At 42.4% G+C, this 15,970-nt stretch overlaps 1 protein-coding gene across 2 annotated transcripts in view; it reads left to right on the plus strand.

Moving 5' to 3' along the window:
* Positions 1 to 15,970, plus strand: part of TKT (transketolase) — a 45,820-nt gene that overhangs the window by 23,287 nt on the left and 6,563 nt on the right. The window contains exons 8-14 of one of the 2 annotated variants that reach the window (XM_073351562.1): positions 1,014 to 1,178; positions 2,571 to 2,727; positions 6,327 to 6,457; positions 9,503 to 9,586; positions 9,792 to 9,885; positions 11,779 to 11,901; positions 14,439 to 14,748. In XM_073351562.1, the coding sequence (XP_073207663.1) occupies positions 1,014 to 1,178; positions 2,571 to 2,727; positions 6,327 to 6,457; positions 9,503 to 9,586; positions 9,792 to 9,885; positions 11,779 to 11,901; positions 14,439 to 14,626 (942 nt within the window). In that variant the 3' untranslated portion in view covers positions 14,627 to 14,748. Of the gene's footprint in view, positions 1 to 1,013; positions 1,179 to 2,570; positions 2,728 to 6,326; positions 6,458 to 9,502; positions 9,587 to 9,791; positions 9,886 to 11,778; positions 11,902 to 14,438; positions 14,749 to 15,970 lie in introns of those variants that run through there. The other variant, XM_073351563.1, reaches the window with a different exon arrangement.

Below are 15,970 nucleotides of genomic sequence, written 5' to 3' on the forward strand. Positions count from 1 at the left end.
GAATTCTGGGTCTTACACTAGACCCTGTATAAATAAAAACAGTTCTCTTTTTGTGCGGTGTCCTTCACCTGTCTACCATAGGTGTTCCCCATTCATTTCCTTTTTTAACTCTGCTCCTCTGCCATGTGACCTGCCTGATGCTGGGGGATAGTGTGTTTAAATGGGCAGGGTTTTTATGAAGAAAGGGCTAAATCATGTTCCCCTTATTCAGATGTCGAGATTCTCCTCTCATGTACACCTGTGGAGTTACATGATGGGGCGAATGAGAGAAGAATTGAAACCATTGACTTAAAAGAGACTAGCTGCGTGAATATGATGACAAGGGTTTGACTCCAAATTTCCAACATGGTAGTTGGGAGGGATTCACTGATTGCCTCAAACCCTTTAATATTGGTGTGAGTTTAAGTTGTTAGTTGTCCACACTAGTTAGTTGCCATGTATCCTGCATTCAAGATGAAGCTTAAAGGGCAAAGAACTGTGGGTGAGTCACCTATAGCAGCTCTTCCACACACTGATGTTCTCAAACATCATTGAAGTCACTTCTGTGGCTGAATATAAGTGTTCAGTTTCCATAGAGTTGTTAATATTTTCATCTTCTTGTTGAAGTGCTCAGCCAAAAATAAATCAGAGTGAAGAACAAAGTTGTTTGTTGAATGTTTATACCATACGGAATTTTGTTCTACATATTTTTTTTAATGTCTGAACAGGCATACAGTTTTGACTGTGCAGATAGTAGATTATAGACATCATATCTGGATTTAAAGAAAAGCAAGTATATATGTGTTCTATTCAGACTAAATAGACCTGACACTGTATTGTATTGCATTTTCCCTATCGTTTTCTCTTCTGACTTCTGTTTTGGGTTTATTACATTTCTTGTATGTGTCTTGATAGTTTACATTTAAAATCTTGATAGAGTTTACACTTTAATAAAATATTTTAACATACCTCAAACAAACAAAAAATCCCATTCACAACCTAGTAACAGTACTGCTTTATTTTCGTCTTCAAAGATGGCTACCCGCAAAGCTTATGGCCTCGCACTTGCAAAATTGGGCCATGCCAATGACCGAGTAATTGCTTTAGATGGAGACACAAAGAATTCCACCTTCTCTGACCTGTTTAGGAAAGAACATCCCAGCCGCTTCATTGAATGCTATATTGCTGAACAGAACATGGTAATTATTTCCTTTGCTCTATGAAATACTGTGTATCCTGCAGCAGAAGATGAGACTTTAGATAATTTTGTCCTGGTGATAAATGTTTTAGCATTTGATTTTAGGTGTTTATCCAGGCATTGTAATTTGATTTGCCTTCTGCTTAGGAAAAAACTACATGGCAGGAATAATAACACAATGGAAATGCATCTTTAACAGACAACTTAAAAAAAAATCACAACATTTGGCTTCTTAGCAGAACTTGCAAAGAGGCAAATGGAGTGTATGTAACAACAACATATCCCACAACATGATCTGTGGAGAGTCAGTTCAAGAGACTTGTTAACTCTCTCTTCTGACTGGAAATATAGAATGGCACAGCTTGACAATTTGTAACACAAGAGTGAGTGTAAAAAGTTGAGGACAGAGGGAGAAAATTAGGCAATATTGTCCTTATGGTTTTTATAATGACAGGGTTAAAAAATCTATTATGTCATAGAATAATACAATGTTCTTTCAGCCAAATTCTGTCTGACACTTGTGCAACCTCATTGAAGCAAATGAAACTGCCTGGGTGTAACTGAGAGCAGAATTTGGCCATTGGTTTTTAATAACTTGTAGCCTAAGGACCACAGGATCTCCTCTCGCATGTTTTGTTTCAGTATACTTCCAGTGACTTCCGTGAAGTTGCTCCTAGTTTACATTCATGTCAGTGAGAGAAAATCAGCCCCAAGAGCAGAGTAATATCTCTGTGATAATGAAATAAAAGGTACTGTGTAAATGTATCAAGGGATTCTAAAGATAACCTGACATAGGGCTATGTTCTGCTCTCATCTACATTGGTGAAGCACCTTTGTGGTAGACATCAGTCCGAAGCAAAGGTGGACAAACCCATCCATAGCTGTTTACATCATCACTCTCTCTGCAAATTGGAGGTAGTAAAATCTCCAGATTGAAAATGCACAGCCTTCATTTACAGAAAAAGAAAAGATAAGAGGAAGTCAAGTCTGAGAATCCTCAAAATGGCTGGCTGGAAATAAGTGAAGAAAAGATGTTGATGCTATACAAACAATCAATTACAATTAAATAAATAGAATGGATGCTACTGGGGTTTCCACAGCAGAAGGATTGGGTGGGAGAAATTGCCTTTGCTTTCCTTAGGTGAAGATCCAATTAATAGGGACAAGATTTGAAGTTAGTGAAAGAGAGAGATTTTAAGTAGGAATTTCTGGAGGTACTTGTCACAAGAGATAAAGAGGTTTCACAGTGAAAACTCCCACAGACCATCATGACAGGTTTCAGAGTAGCAGCCGTGTTAATCTGTATTCGCAAAAAGAAAAGGAGTACTTGTGGCACCTTAGAGACTAACCAATTTTCCTTGTTAATTGACTTCCCTCTTCTTGCTCCTCCCAGGTGAGCATTGCAGTTGGCTGTGCCACTCGTGACAGGACTGTTGCTTTTGCGAGTGCCTTTGCCACCTTTTTCACCAGAGCTTTTGATCAGATCCGTATGGCTGCCATTTCTGAGAGTAACATCAATCTCTGTGGCTCTCACTGTGGCGTTTCTATTGGTAAGTGCAACCTGGAGTTATTGACCAGAAATTTTCAGTGGCTTCAGTGATGACCATTCACATCTCTGCTATTGACTAGCTGTGTGACTTTGATAGTCACTTGCTCTCTCTGCCTCATTTTCCCTATCCCTGAAATGGGAGAATAATGATACCCACTTTTGTTCAGCGCCATGAGATCTATGAAAGATACAACGTTGGTCTTAGATATTAGTCGATTTTTATTATTGTTATGGGAGATAGGACTTGCTGTTTAAACTTACCCATTTGATATAATTATTTTGACTTATCACAGTGTTTCTTACTTACTGCAGTCATTAATAAACTTATTAACAGCTAAATTTCTTAACCTTACAGATAGCTTAGAAAACTAGGATCTGTGAAGTAGGTGCACAGTTAAGGAATTTGCAGTACCCCTTCCGGTTTTTGCTTACCTCCACAACTGCTCAATGCATGTCTGTTTATTCTGGGGGATGGACTGAGCGAAAAGCATAAAGATTGCAAAATGAAAGCAGGAGCAGATTTTCATATTGTGTGTGTATTCCTAAATGTACATGAATAAGCTATGCTAATATATAAATTATACAGTATAATGACATCCACACTAGGGATTTGTACCACTTTAACTTTACCACAAGCCAATATAAAGCAGTACAAAAACATCCTGTAGACAAGCTGGAAGATGGAGCCTTGTCCCAGCTCAGTGGATGGTTGTGTACTATATGTCTTCATATCAAACACTTAGGGATTATCTACGCTGGCACTTCATCGGCAAAACTTTTGTCATTCAGGGGTGTTAAAATAAATTCCCCACAAACGACCAAAGTTTAACTGACAAAAAGCACGGGAGTGACCAGTGCTTTGTCAGCGCGAGTGCTCTCCTCCCGACAAACAGCACCTCCACTGCGTGCCTTTTAGCAACATGGATGTAGCGGCACAGCCGTGTCGCTAAAAGCCTCATAATGTAGCTATAGCTGAGTGTCTCCACGCCCCCTGTAGCATATAGGGTTATGGCATGGGTGTATCATTAAGTTTTTTTTTCTTTACAAAGCTTGTTATGTAAAGACCAGTCCTCCCTTTCATAGTCTGTAGCTCCCACAATCTAACACTAATGTGTTTAACCAGCAGCAAAATCCAAAGGAACAAGAGCCTCTTCCCCATCAGAGAAATCAGTGTCTATCTTTAGCTTTCACTGGCTGGGGAGAATGAGACTCCAATAATTAGCTGAACTGCCTTTGTGAGAGCAAAAAGAAAAGGAGGACTAGTGGCACCTTTGAGACTAACCAATTTATTTGAGCATAAGCTTTCGTGAGCTACAGCTCACTTCATCTGATGTGAGAGCAGTGATTTCTGATCTGCTTCATGGCCTTTGTCATTTGGACTGTTTTACTGTGGAGCTACAGTGGGGACTCCATAGTTATGGTTATAAGACCGTTTCCATTATAAGTTGGATTTTGTCCCCACTTCTAACCTTTTTGAAAAAAACTTCTTTGCACCTAAAATTTTGTATGTCTACCAACAGTCTTGCAAAGGAGAATATTTGGGAAAAATTGGTAAGAGTCCTTTTGAGATAGAAAGGCTCAAAAAGAATTGTTGTTTACATTGTTTGGGAAAAAAAAATCTTTTTATAGAAACCCCTGGCTCACACTGAGTTCAGAACCTGAACTGGCCAGTGGTGGAAATTGACGTGAAGATTGGGCACACAATTGTGTGTGATCCTGGGCTTCTGTGGTTTTGAAAATTGGGCCAATAAAATAAATGAAGGGTCAGAGTCAGATTTGTAAATATGTACTTTACACAACAACAACAACAAGATAGCTAGTCACCTGATTAGATCAAAGTGGTTTATGAGCCATTACAGTCTGTTATAGAAGCCAATAAGTGGACAGTATAAATGTGTATGAACAGAAATTACAGTGTGTACATAAAGAAAAGGAGTACTTGTGGCACCTTAGAGACTAACCAATTTATTTGAGCATGAGCTTTAATATCTCTGCCATCTTAATGATTGTTTTTAATGTACAATATTAGTGATTATAACATGTTGGCAAATCACGTGACATTTTGTCATTCAAGCCATTTTGTGGGGAGTTCAAAACCCCAACTTTCTTGGGTTTTGTTGGAGCCAGGGGGGTTGTTACATAAAAACTTGAATAATTTTCTATTCTTAGTTGCCCTTGTATGCCAGATTTCTGCTTTAACAGGATTTTTACTTAAATAGTAATTTTTTGGCAGAACTGTCTCTTAATACTTCTCTGTAAAGCACCTTGAACATTGTTGGTGCTAAACAATAATGGATAATATTGAAGGTGGATTGTAAAAGCCTGAAATATAATTGGAAGTGGAACTAACACTAGAATCTTTATCTTGGGTTTTGATTCAATTGCCTGTTAGTAGTATTGAATTTCAGGGTTTTTTGCTTTGTCCATTAGTTGTTGTGGCCTTTCTGCTTGCCACTTTCAATGGGAAGCATAACCACTGTGCAGACCTAATGATGGGAAAACTCCTATTGAAGTCCCATTCAGTGCAAGTGCTTGTATGTACATGCATGTCAGTGGGAGGTTTTTCCCATGTCATGACTGTGGGTTAAGACTCCTTGTTCACTTTTGCCCTGGTTCCAACATTATTTTCATTGAACTTACATAGGAGCCAGGATTTGGTACTTCTTTTTTTTTGGTACTGTTTGAAAATTCCTCAGTTGTGGTTTTTTTGGGGGAGGGGGGCTTCTCTTATGAAAACACACTCTTCTTCTCCTTTCTCGTCAACTCTTTTGTAACCTCTTTTGTAACAGATAGGCTTTGCTCCTGCTTGTCCTTTGCCATTGCAGGCAGTGACATGACTGGATTCAGGAGTCTTTGCAGGGTTAGTCTGGAATAGTGCCATCTCCAGAGCCCTATTACATAAGGGCATTCTGTTGGGTTTTTGTTTTTTTGTTTTTAACTGTGGCGACTCATGGCTCACAGAACGCTTTTCTGTGTCGAGTCTTTTTATAGACCTTCAATTTATGCCACAAGATACTTGAACAGTTAAATGAATAATATCTGTACTTTCTACTGCTCTTTCATGAGACTATTTACTACAATATATGGATCCTCATTTAGTCTTTTAAACAAACATAAAAATCTGAAAATAATCATATCAAATGGGCTATTAACTGTTGATGAAGTAGAAGTGATTTTCCTTTCACATTTCCAGCAGTCTAAATCCAGAGTGACACCATTTACTTGAGCGTAACTTTTGCTTACAAAACTTCCGTGCTGAACTGTAAATCTGAAGGTGCTATGATGTCTTATAGCTCCTCCTCTTACTTCCGTACACTTCCTGTTTTAGTTGCTTCTTTCTTTCCTATTGTTTTGTTTTTGCATTTTATTTTTGTTTTTTTTCTTTATAACCCTAGTTCTCTTTCTTTTTAGTTTCCTTCTGTCTTCTTATTTACTATTTAGATGGTTCCAAGTTTAAAGAGAAGATGATTCTTTTCTGAAGCAGGTAGACTTGCATGTCCTCTGTGTGCCTGATATATATTATTTTGACCTTCTCTGCTGTAATGAGTCCCCAGAGCAGACAGTCATTCCATTTTGTGCCTGTTTTTTTTCTTCTTTTAGGTGAGGATGGACCTTCTCAGATGGGGCTGGAAGATCTGTGCATGTTCCGTGCTGTTCCCAATTCAACTGTCTTTTATCCTAGCGATGCTGTATCTGCTGAAAAAGCAGTAGAAATAGCTGCTAACACTAAGGTTTATGCCATAGCATTTCTGAACTGGAAAATATGTATTTGTTTTAAATGTATTTTTAATAAGTGATGGAAATTTTGTTTGTTACTAGCCCATCTTTTGTATGCCTCAGTTTCAAAGGCACTGGCATTGTGGCAACACATCTCCTTCAGTTAGAGAAGTCTGATGATATGTCTATACTGGAGTTGCAGGTGTGATTTCCAGCTTGGATAGATGATGTCATGCTGTGTGGAGTGTCTAAAGGCACTGTCAGACTATCAAAAGGCAGGGCAGACACCCCAGACTGGTGGTATGTTCTATAATTAGATTTCCCCTCTACTCCAGAGTCCAAACTGATGGGATGAGTTCACGCATAGGTCTCTCCTTCCTGGAGGGAGTTAGGAATGCAATCAACAAGGCCTCTCTCCTTTGATGCTACACAATACCCATTTGCCTTCAGTGGGCCATCTTGTAGGCAGGACAGGTTTGGTGAGTTACACACTTACAGAGGTTTAGAATGCAAATGCTCAGTATAATTTATACCAGGAGTCTCAAATTCAAATGATCACGAGGGTCACACGAGGACTAGTACATTGGCCCGAGGGCCGCACCACTGACCACCCATCCCCCTGCTGCCCCGCCTCTTCCCACTCCTTTCCTGCCCCCAGGGGGTGCAGGAAGTGTGTGGGGTGCGGCAGGGGGATCAGGACAGGGGTTGGGGTGCAGGAGGTATGCAGCAGGGGGCTTAGGGCAGGTGTTCGGGGTGCAGGAGGGGTGTGGGGTGCAGAAGGGGGCTCAGGGCAGGGGGTCAGGGTGGGAGGGGTGGGTCTGGCCTGGTGTGCACCTTGCCCTGCCCCCGCGCCACTCCGGAAAGCGGCCGGGACCTGGTGGGGGGAGCCACAGGTGTCTGTGTGTTGCCCTGGCTGCTCCTCCAGGTACCTCCCCCGAAGCTCCCATTGGCCGGAAATGGGGAACTGCAGCCAGAGCTTTCGGGGAGGTACCTGGCGGAGTGACCAGGGCAACACACAGACCCCTGTGCCCGTCCCCCCCATCCCGGCCATTTCCCAGAGCGGGGCAGGGCAGGCAGGGAGGGAGCCTGCCCTGCCCCCGGTGTACTCCAGGCCGGAGCCGCTCTAGGTAAATGCTGGGGGGGGGGGGGGGGGGGGGGGCTGTGGGCTGTGGGGAGTTGGCGGGCCACAGAAAATAACCCCGCGGCCGCATGTATGAGACCCCTTTTTTATAACATGGGCTATAGCGGTTATAAGTGACATCAGTACATGCAGCACCCTACAAGCATTTTAAAAAGTCTAAACACGTTCCTGTCAACTTAACATCTAATATCTATTTTGATAATGCTAATATACAGGCAAACAAAACTGATTTCCAGCTATGCATTTGTAAGTGTTCAGTGAGGCCTGGGGCCTTGACATATGCTGCCACCTGGTCTGCCAGTGTCACGGCTGTATCTGCTAGCTCTGATTGAGCTAATACGCTAAAAATAGAAGCATAGCCACAGTGGTGTAAGAAGCAGGATGGGTTAGTCAGCCGAGTACATGCCTAGGATTTCAGATGGGATTGTACTCGGGGAGGCTAGCCTGTCCTGGTGCTCGCCCTTCTGCATCTGCGCTTCATTTTTCATCAGAGCTAGCATGCGTATATCTGCCTGAGCTGGAAATTAGAGCTCCAACTCCGGTATAGACAAACTCTGCCCTGACTCGTGCTGAGTGCACAAATGGGAGATGTGTTTTACTCTAGGGCACATTCACATAAATGGTTGAACAGTGGTCACACCCTGGATCTAAACTGGTTCAAAAATGTGGGGAATGGTATGGCGTAACTAGCTCTGTTTTGGTATTCAGTGGGTGGGCAAAAAGCATAACATACCCCAGTGTGGTGTTCTGTGAGGTACACATTCAGCCCAGCTGAGTGTAACTTGAAGGCATTGGGGATGGAGTGGACAAAAATTAAAGCATGTGCGGGAGTTCCTCCGCTGGTGTAAGTCACTGTAGCGCCATTGGACCTATGCTGACTTACCCTACCTGAGGATCTGGCACTTTTTCTTCCAGTCTCCTGTTAATGAGTTAAGAGATTGGGCTATCATTCAAGAGATCATAACACTTTTGGTTAAGAGATTGGGCTATGATTCAAGAGATCTAAATTCTGTTGGTGCTGCCACAGACTTCCTGTGTCACCGTGGGCCAATCCCTTAACTTCTCTGGGATTTCATTGCCCATCTCACAATGGGGATCTGAGGATAAATCCATTTATGTTCCTGCTTACTCCAGGCTGTCTTTGACTGAATTTGATCCATTGTCTCCAAAGATTGCTGGCAACAAAACGTCAGGTGCTGCAGTCCCTGCTTGTGTGAAACTCCTATTGACTAAAATAAGAGTTTTTGCCGAAACCAAGATTGAATAACCTGAGTTGCTGCTCCTGTGCCTCTCCTAATGCTGCCTTAAGCAAAGCAGGGTTGAGATGTTGGTGTGTCAAATATGGCCAATCGTAAGAGAGATGCAAAACATAGAGCAGGAGAGCAAGAGCAAGGGAAAAGAGGGAAGGAATACACGTAGTGGTTTGTTAAAAGAATTGATACTTTCCTTTGGAAGAGCGTTTGAAAATGAACAGAAAAAATATAAACTTCCTTGCTTTTAGTTGAGGCTTTCCTCTTTTGCCTAGTTTTTTTTTATCTTTGGCTTTTCTAGCAGTGTGGTACGATTTTAAATCCCAGTTAGGTCAGGTAGGATTTTCATTTCCAGAAGCAAAAACTGGATGACCTTTGGAAGAGAAGTAAGATATTAAATTGCTTGTGTACCATGACAAAGAGGTTAACTGTGCAGCGATGACTGAGAGTAGTGGTAATTGAAAAGCACTAGTGATGGATTTAGGGAGAATTGTGGGGCAGGGAAAGTTCGCTCAATAAAACCACTGATAATATCGAAGGGATGAAACCCAGAGCTAAGTGGAATGAAAAAAATCAATTTCTGGAAAGTTTGTTTTATGTGTGTAAAAATTAGAATGCCTTAGCCACAGCTGTTTTTGTAACTCAGGCTGTGTTCCTTTTGGAAACAGGGCGTTTGTTTCATAAGGACCAGTCGTCCTGAAAATGAAGTTATCTATAGCAGCAACGAGGACTTCCAGATTGGACAGGCCAAGGTAAGTACTGTCTAGAGAACTGTGCCATCTGAAATAACATACCAGGTTCCTTCTTAAAAAACCCTTCTTCTCCAGGGTATTCTGTCTCCACCTAGTCAATACGTAAAGAAAACTAAAGGAATCTTAGTCAAATAGCCATCAACAATATTTATCATAAAGAGGAAACTAAAAAAATATATAATTCTCATTTGCTTTTTCCTCTCAGGTGGTGGTCAAGAGTAAGGATGACCAGGTCACTGTTGTTGGAGCAGGAGTGACTCTGCATGAGGCACTAGCTGCAGCAGAGCAGCTGAAGAAAGGTGAATGGAGGTTTCTTTAGGTCTAGTTACAGATAAGTAATCAGTACCAGCCAACCTGATTGGTGGATAGCTGAGTCTTCTGTACAGATAAATGTAAACTCATTTAAATATAAAAACCTGTTCTAGAACAGCTGATCTCCTGTTAATTGAAATACACAATATGCATCTCATCCCGTAAATATGCACTCCTGTGAGTAATCCTGTTTACTTTAGTGGGGCTGCTAGCAAGAGTAACTGTTGCTTCTCTGTTCTCTTTAACCAGTCAGAATACACTAGTACGGCATACAGTGGCACACAGGCTGGATGCCATTGAACTACACCAACAACCAGGACTCAGAATGATAAAATCTGCCTTGGGTTACAAGTACCACCTGTCTCTGAAATTTTTTTAAAATTATCATTTACACTTACTCTTTAAGTCCTGCATTATTTTATCACATTAGTTTTTGATTATGCCTTGTATATTGTTTGTTTGAAGATGGATTAATACACTGCAGTAAGCCAAAGCTTTTCTAGGATATCTGAACCAGTTGGCTGAGTACTAACTTTTATTTTTTTTATTGTGCTCAGAATGTACTAAACACTATATAAGGAAGGGATTAATTGTGTTGGCACACTTAGCTCTGTTTCAGTTAACAGGCATACTGAATAACAAATCTGACTGTTTATTTAAAATGTTTTGCATAAATTATTTGCTATAATAGGAATAAGATAATTGAAATAGGACTTTGGTACACAATGCTTCTTGCTGTAGGTCTGTTTCATTGCTATCTTGATTTTCTATCAGTGCCTCAGCATTTAAATAGAAGCAGGAAGCCCTTATCCTTTACAATGGTCTAGTCCACTGACATCTCTTGGAGTAAACAAAAATCCCTCAGTGGAATAATAGGAGAATGTGACCAACAAAATCCACCTCTTAATTCAATAACCTATGCCCAAAAATAGATTACAAGACATTCGGAATGTGATACAATTAATGCTTCAAATGGCTTTAGTGGGTAGCTCTGCACACTGTGCCTGGGTAGATAGAGGTTCTACCATGACCTTGTGCTGCTTGCGGCATTTTGTAAGTTTGATTCTTAGGGCCAGATTCTCCTTTACACTGTAACTGCTTTGTACTTCACCGCAAGCCCTAAAGTCAGTATAACCAGCCACACAGGGATCATCCCATTGTACAGGCATCCTCTGATGGCATAGAGCTGACATAGCAGCTCCTAAGCCATCCTCTAACTGTCAGCATAACATGGCAGAGGTTTCCTTGTGCCTCAGCGATCCCTGGCTGTTGTATTGGCCCCTTGCAGTGGTTGGTAGCTGGTACAAGTTAGACCAGGCCTCAGGCTGCTCTGACATATGTGAGAGCTGGCTCAACATGCAGCAAGCCCAAGAACAGGGGGAAGCTAAGGTAGCTTAAAGCCATTTTGTACATGTCCTTGAGTTGTGCTGTGCCTTAGCAGAAAACATGGGCCTCAGACTCTGAGCTGATGGCAGAGTAAACTCAGATTGCGTTGCTGGCTAGAGGAGAAGTAGCGATTGTGGTTTGTGAAATTCAAACAGTTTGCAAGTAGCAGATGACCTGCAATAAAAACTGTGTGTGAAAAGCCTTCAGTCTGGGTCCAGCTACCATACTGCATTTACTGTGAGGCAAAGGTCTCTGTGCTGAGAGCTGGAGCCATCTCCAGGGACTGAGGGAATGGGGAGGGAGCATTCATGACTCATGAGTTCAGAATAAAAAATTTGCAAATCATATTCTGGAAATGATTAGAGCCATTTTTTCAGTAATTATGCAAGAGCCTCTCAAGGTTTCGCACTGCATTTCTCACAGAAGTTTTTAACTCACATTCTTCAAAGGCACATACCATATTGTACAATAACTTTACAATTCCACTTCTACAGAAAAAATCTACATCCGAGTGATTGATCCATTCACTATAAAACCCCTGGATAAGATAACTATACTTGAAAATGCAAGAGCAACCAAAGGCAGAATTATCACTGTGGAAGACCATTACCCTGAAGGTAAGCTGATTTCAGGTGGTGATAGCTAAGGCTATCTTTTGGTTACCTGTATTTTTAGTAAAAGTCATGGACAGGTCTCGGGCCGTAAACAAAAATTCACGGGCCCATGACCTGTCCATGACTTTTACTAAAAATACCCACCCTGACTAAAATGGGCAGGAGTGCTCAGGGGGGCAAGGGTGCTACAAGTCGGGGCAGGAGGGGAGTCCGGGGCTGCTGGGGGAGGTGACCCGGGACCTGTGCTGGTGGGGCAGGTTGGCAGGGCTTCCTACCTGGCTCCACGTCCCTGCAGCTCCTAGGCAGTGGAGGCAGGGGCCAGAGCAGGAGTGCCTCTGCTGTTCCCACCACAAGCGCTGGGAGCTACAGGGCTGGGGCCTGGTGCCAAGACCCCCCCCCTCTTCCTCTGCCTAGGAGCTGCAGGGGGACCCCCACCCCAGGTAAGCGCCTTCCCCCCGCACCCTCCTAACCCCTAGCTCTGAGCCCCCTCCCAGACACCCAAACTGCTGCTGCTGCAGAAGTTACGGAGGTCACGGAAATTCGCTGAATCCATGACAGACCTGCAACCTTAGTGATAGCCCACAGAGCTGGCCTGTCAAGCCTACAGTCTCTTCTTGACTTTTGAGACTCAGAAATATCATGGCTGATCTCATGGCTTTATTTCTTTCAAAAAAAGTTTCCAGCCATCTTCCTTGCAAAGTTATCCTTAACAATGGAAACTGATCGTGAGGGGTGAAAGTCTCTGTTTTTTCCTTAAGGTACTGGGTTAATTAGAGGCCCCCTGTAGTTACCGTTTCCGTTAGGGTCTTTCCTTAAACATGGATCCGGTGAAATCTTGATCCTTCTGTTCCTGCTAATGCTATAAACTCCAGAGGTGGTAGGGTGATTGTGGGACTATAGCGATTGCCTCTCCATACTGGCCAGCAGAGAGCATATACAGCAGCCAGTGTGTTAAAAGATGTAATAGATGCCACTGCTATGTGCACTTCCTTGGCATTCCCTGAGTCACTGGGCTCAATGCTGGATTGCTTGGCATACATTCCCAGTGTCCTCTCTTCATTCCATAATCTGTGCAGCAGCGGCTTGCCAGGCCTGTTATATTCCCTGTTGTTGCTGTGGGGTACCTGGAGAGCACCAGAGGGGTAAAAAGTCATGTGTAGGGCCTATGGCAAAATATCTTCTGCCTGCAAAAGTCTTCAGTGGCTTCCCTGTGTAAAAGTGTCCTGTGAGGGCAAGACTTTACATTACACAAAGGGGAACAGATTGTTGTTTCCATGATCTACGTGTCAGCCTTGTTCTGCGTGGGAGGGAAGCATTAAAAGGGACGTCATTAGAGGAACAAACATGAAGTACGGCATCATTATATATTGTCACTGTGGGTTTGTCCTGGACTGGGGTTTGTGGTCAGTGTTTCAGTCTGCGTGAGATAGCATCATTGTAAATACTGGTCTAGACACGCCACTGTTCCAGAACACCAATGCTGGTAGTTTGACTGAGCACGTGCTTTTTTGCACCTATTCTCCGCTCTACATAGATGTTTTTACTGTAACTTTGTATGACTAGACAATTGCCTTGGCAGGGTGAAATTCACTTATTGATACAGTTACACTGGTTCAGCCACCTACACATGGTGTAGCCCAAGAGAATCCAGCCCACTGTGTCTGCCTCTGCAAGACAGCTTCCGGCAGCTGTTGTTGGTAGATGACTCCTCTTTCTACCTCTCTCCCAGCATTGTGCAATGACTCAGCCTCCGATTTACGAAGATATTTAGGCACCTAAAGATTTATAGACATCTAGTAGGATTTACAAAATGCCTAAACCAGGGTGCCTAAATCCCCTTGAATTCAGTGGGGGTTAGGAACCTAACTCAGGTGCTTTTATAAATTCAACGTTCTCTTGGGTTGCACCATATGTAGGTGGCTGCTGGGCCAGTGTAAATCAATAGTTTAATTTCACACTGCTGAGGTGATGGTCTTGTCACTCAAAGTTACAGTAAATCTGTCTTTCAGTGCCAGATTCTGAAAAATGCTGCTGACCTCTTGAGAGTTCTCTCTATCTTAAATATATTTATATAGCTCCCCATTACCATAGTATCTGAGCACCTGACAATATCCTTGTGAGATAGGAAAGTTTATTCCCATTTTGCAAATGGGGAGCTGAGGCACAGAGAGACTAAAGGTAAAATTTTCAAAATCATTGAACTGACTTAGGTGCCTCAGTCCCATTGACTTTCAGTAAGAGTTAAGCTCCTAAGTGCTTATAAATCACTTAAGATCTTTTGAAAATTTTACCTGAAGTGACTTGCCTGGGTCTCTCTCTGTCTGTGGTGAAGTGGGGAATTGAACCTGGCTTGCCTAAGTCTAGCCTATGGGAGGTGACAGTGCTGATACTGCAGCCTTATCATGGGAACAAAACAAATTTGTAACCTTTAGATCTTCCAAATTGTCTTTATTTTAATAGCTGCAGCAAGTTGCTTATGCAGAAATAGCCTGTTAGTCTAGACACTCTGAATTTTATGAATGTTACTGTCTTTTTCCTAGGTGGCATTGGAGAAGCAGTGTCAGGTGCTCTAGTTGGAGAGCCTGGTATCACAGTTACTCGCTTGGCTGTATCCCATGTGCCAAGAAGTGGGAAACCAGCTGAGCTCCTTAAGATGTTTGGCATTGATAAAGATGCCATCGTGCAGGCTGTTAAAGTGGCAGTTTCCAAATCAAGGAATGCAGAGTAGTTTGAAGCATCGCACGTTGTGTTACATTAGACCAGTGTTCAAAACTATACTGTGACTTGGAGGAGAAGGTGCTTAAAATATATGCAGAGAAGGTCTAATAAAAATACAAGATTTAAACAAAATAGTGTGTTAAATCATTTTACTTACAGGGGCTTTTATGCAGTGTGGTGGTGTCTGAATATAAACATCCTAGTGTCTTTTTAGGTCACTTCATACTGTTCTGGAATGTCAGTCTTTTGGGGCATGGAACATGCCTCCATTTATCTCTCACCTGTTTTTCACAATTTTAATTGCCATGTTTCTTAGTTACATAATGTATTTGTAAGGGTTTATTTCCCTCCCAGGCTAGCAGCTCTCTCTGCTCAATTCTGTAATTAGGTCTGAATGCTGAATTTGTGACTGTGTCCATTTCTGTTATAAGAAGCAGGGAATTCTCAAATGCAGGAATATATCAAGTCAGAGGAGAAGCTCGATTGGATTGTGAACTTCCATTCAAAGAAACCCCTGAAACAGGTGTATACACTGTATAATTCCCCCTCCCTCCCCAGCATACTCCAGTTTGAAACACCTTCTTTAAGTTCTTCTCCTGGGTCTTTATATTTCTATATATATCACCATTGTGATGCTTCCCAGCGGTATCCAGGGTTGTGAGGCACCCTGCTACCACCACTTCAGCATGGGGGGGTCTTGTCTGTGCCTGTTGTGGATCAGCTCCCTTAATCCACCAGTCTCTGGCACCACAAGCTTTACCCTCACAGGTCTCACACTCTCGATACAGTGATAGGCACACAGTGACCGCCGATCACGCCCAGCATTCCTCTGGAGTGCTCAGCCCCAATCCACTGGACGCTCACAGAACTCTGATTTCACTATTCCCGAAGGAATAGTACACACCTGTTTGCAAGGTCCAACTCGGGATCACTTAACACACAGCACTTAGATACACAGATAGTGAAAACAAGAATAAGTTTATTATCAAAGAACAGATTCCAGTGGTAGAAAGTATGAGTACATAACCATTTGGACAGGGATACCCTACAGGAGGATCTGGATGACCTTGTAAACTGGAGTAATAGGAATAGGATGAAATTTAATAGTGAGAAGTGTAAGGTCATGCATTTAGGGATTAATAACAAGAATTTTAGTTATAAGCTAGGGACGCATCAACTAGAAGTAACGGAGGAGGAAAAGGACCTTGGAGTATTGGTTGATCATAGGTTGACTATGAGCTGCCAATGTGATATGGCTGTGAAAAAAGCTAATGTCGTCTTGGGATGCATCAGGAGAGGTATTTCCAGTAGGGATAAGGAGGTTTTAGTACCGTTATATAAGGCACTGGTGAGA

Source organism: Lepidochelys kempii, chromosome 7, assembly GCF_965140265.1.
Source record: "Lepidochelys kempii isolate rLepKem1 chromosome 7, rLepKem1.hap2, whole genome shotgun sequence".
NCBI lineage: Eukaryota > Metazoa > Chordata > Testudines > Cheloniidae > Lepidochelys > Lepidochelys kempii.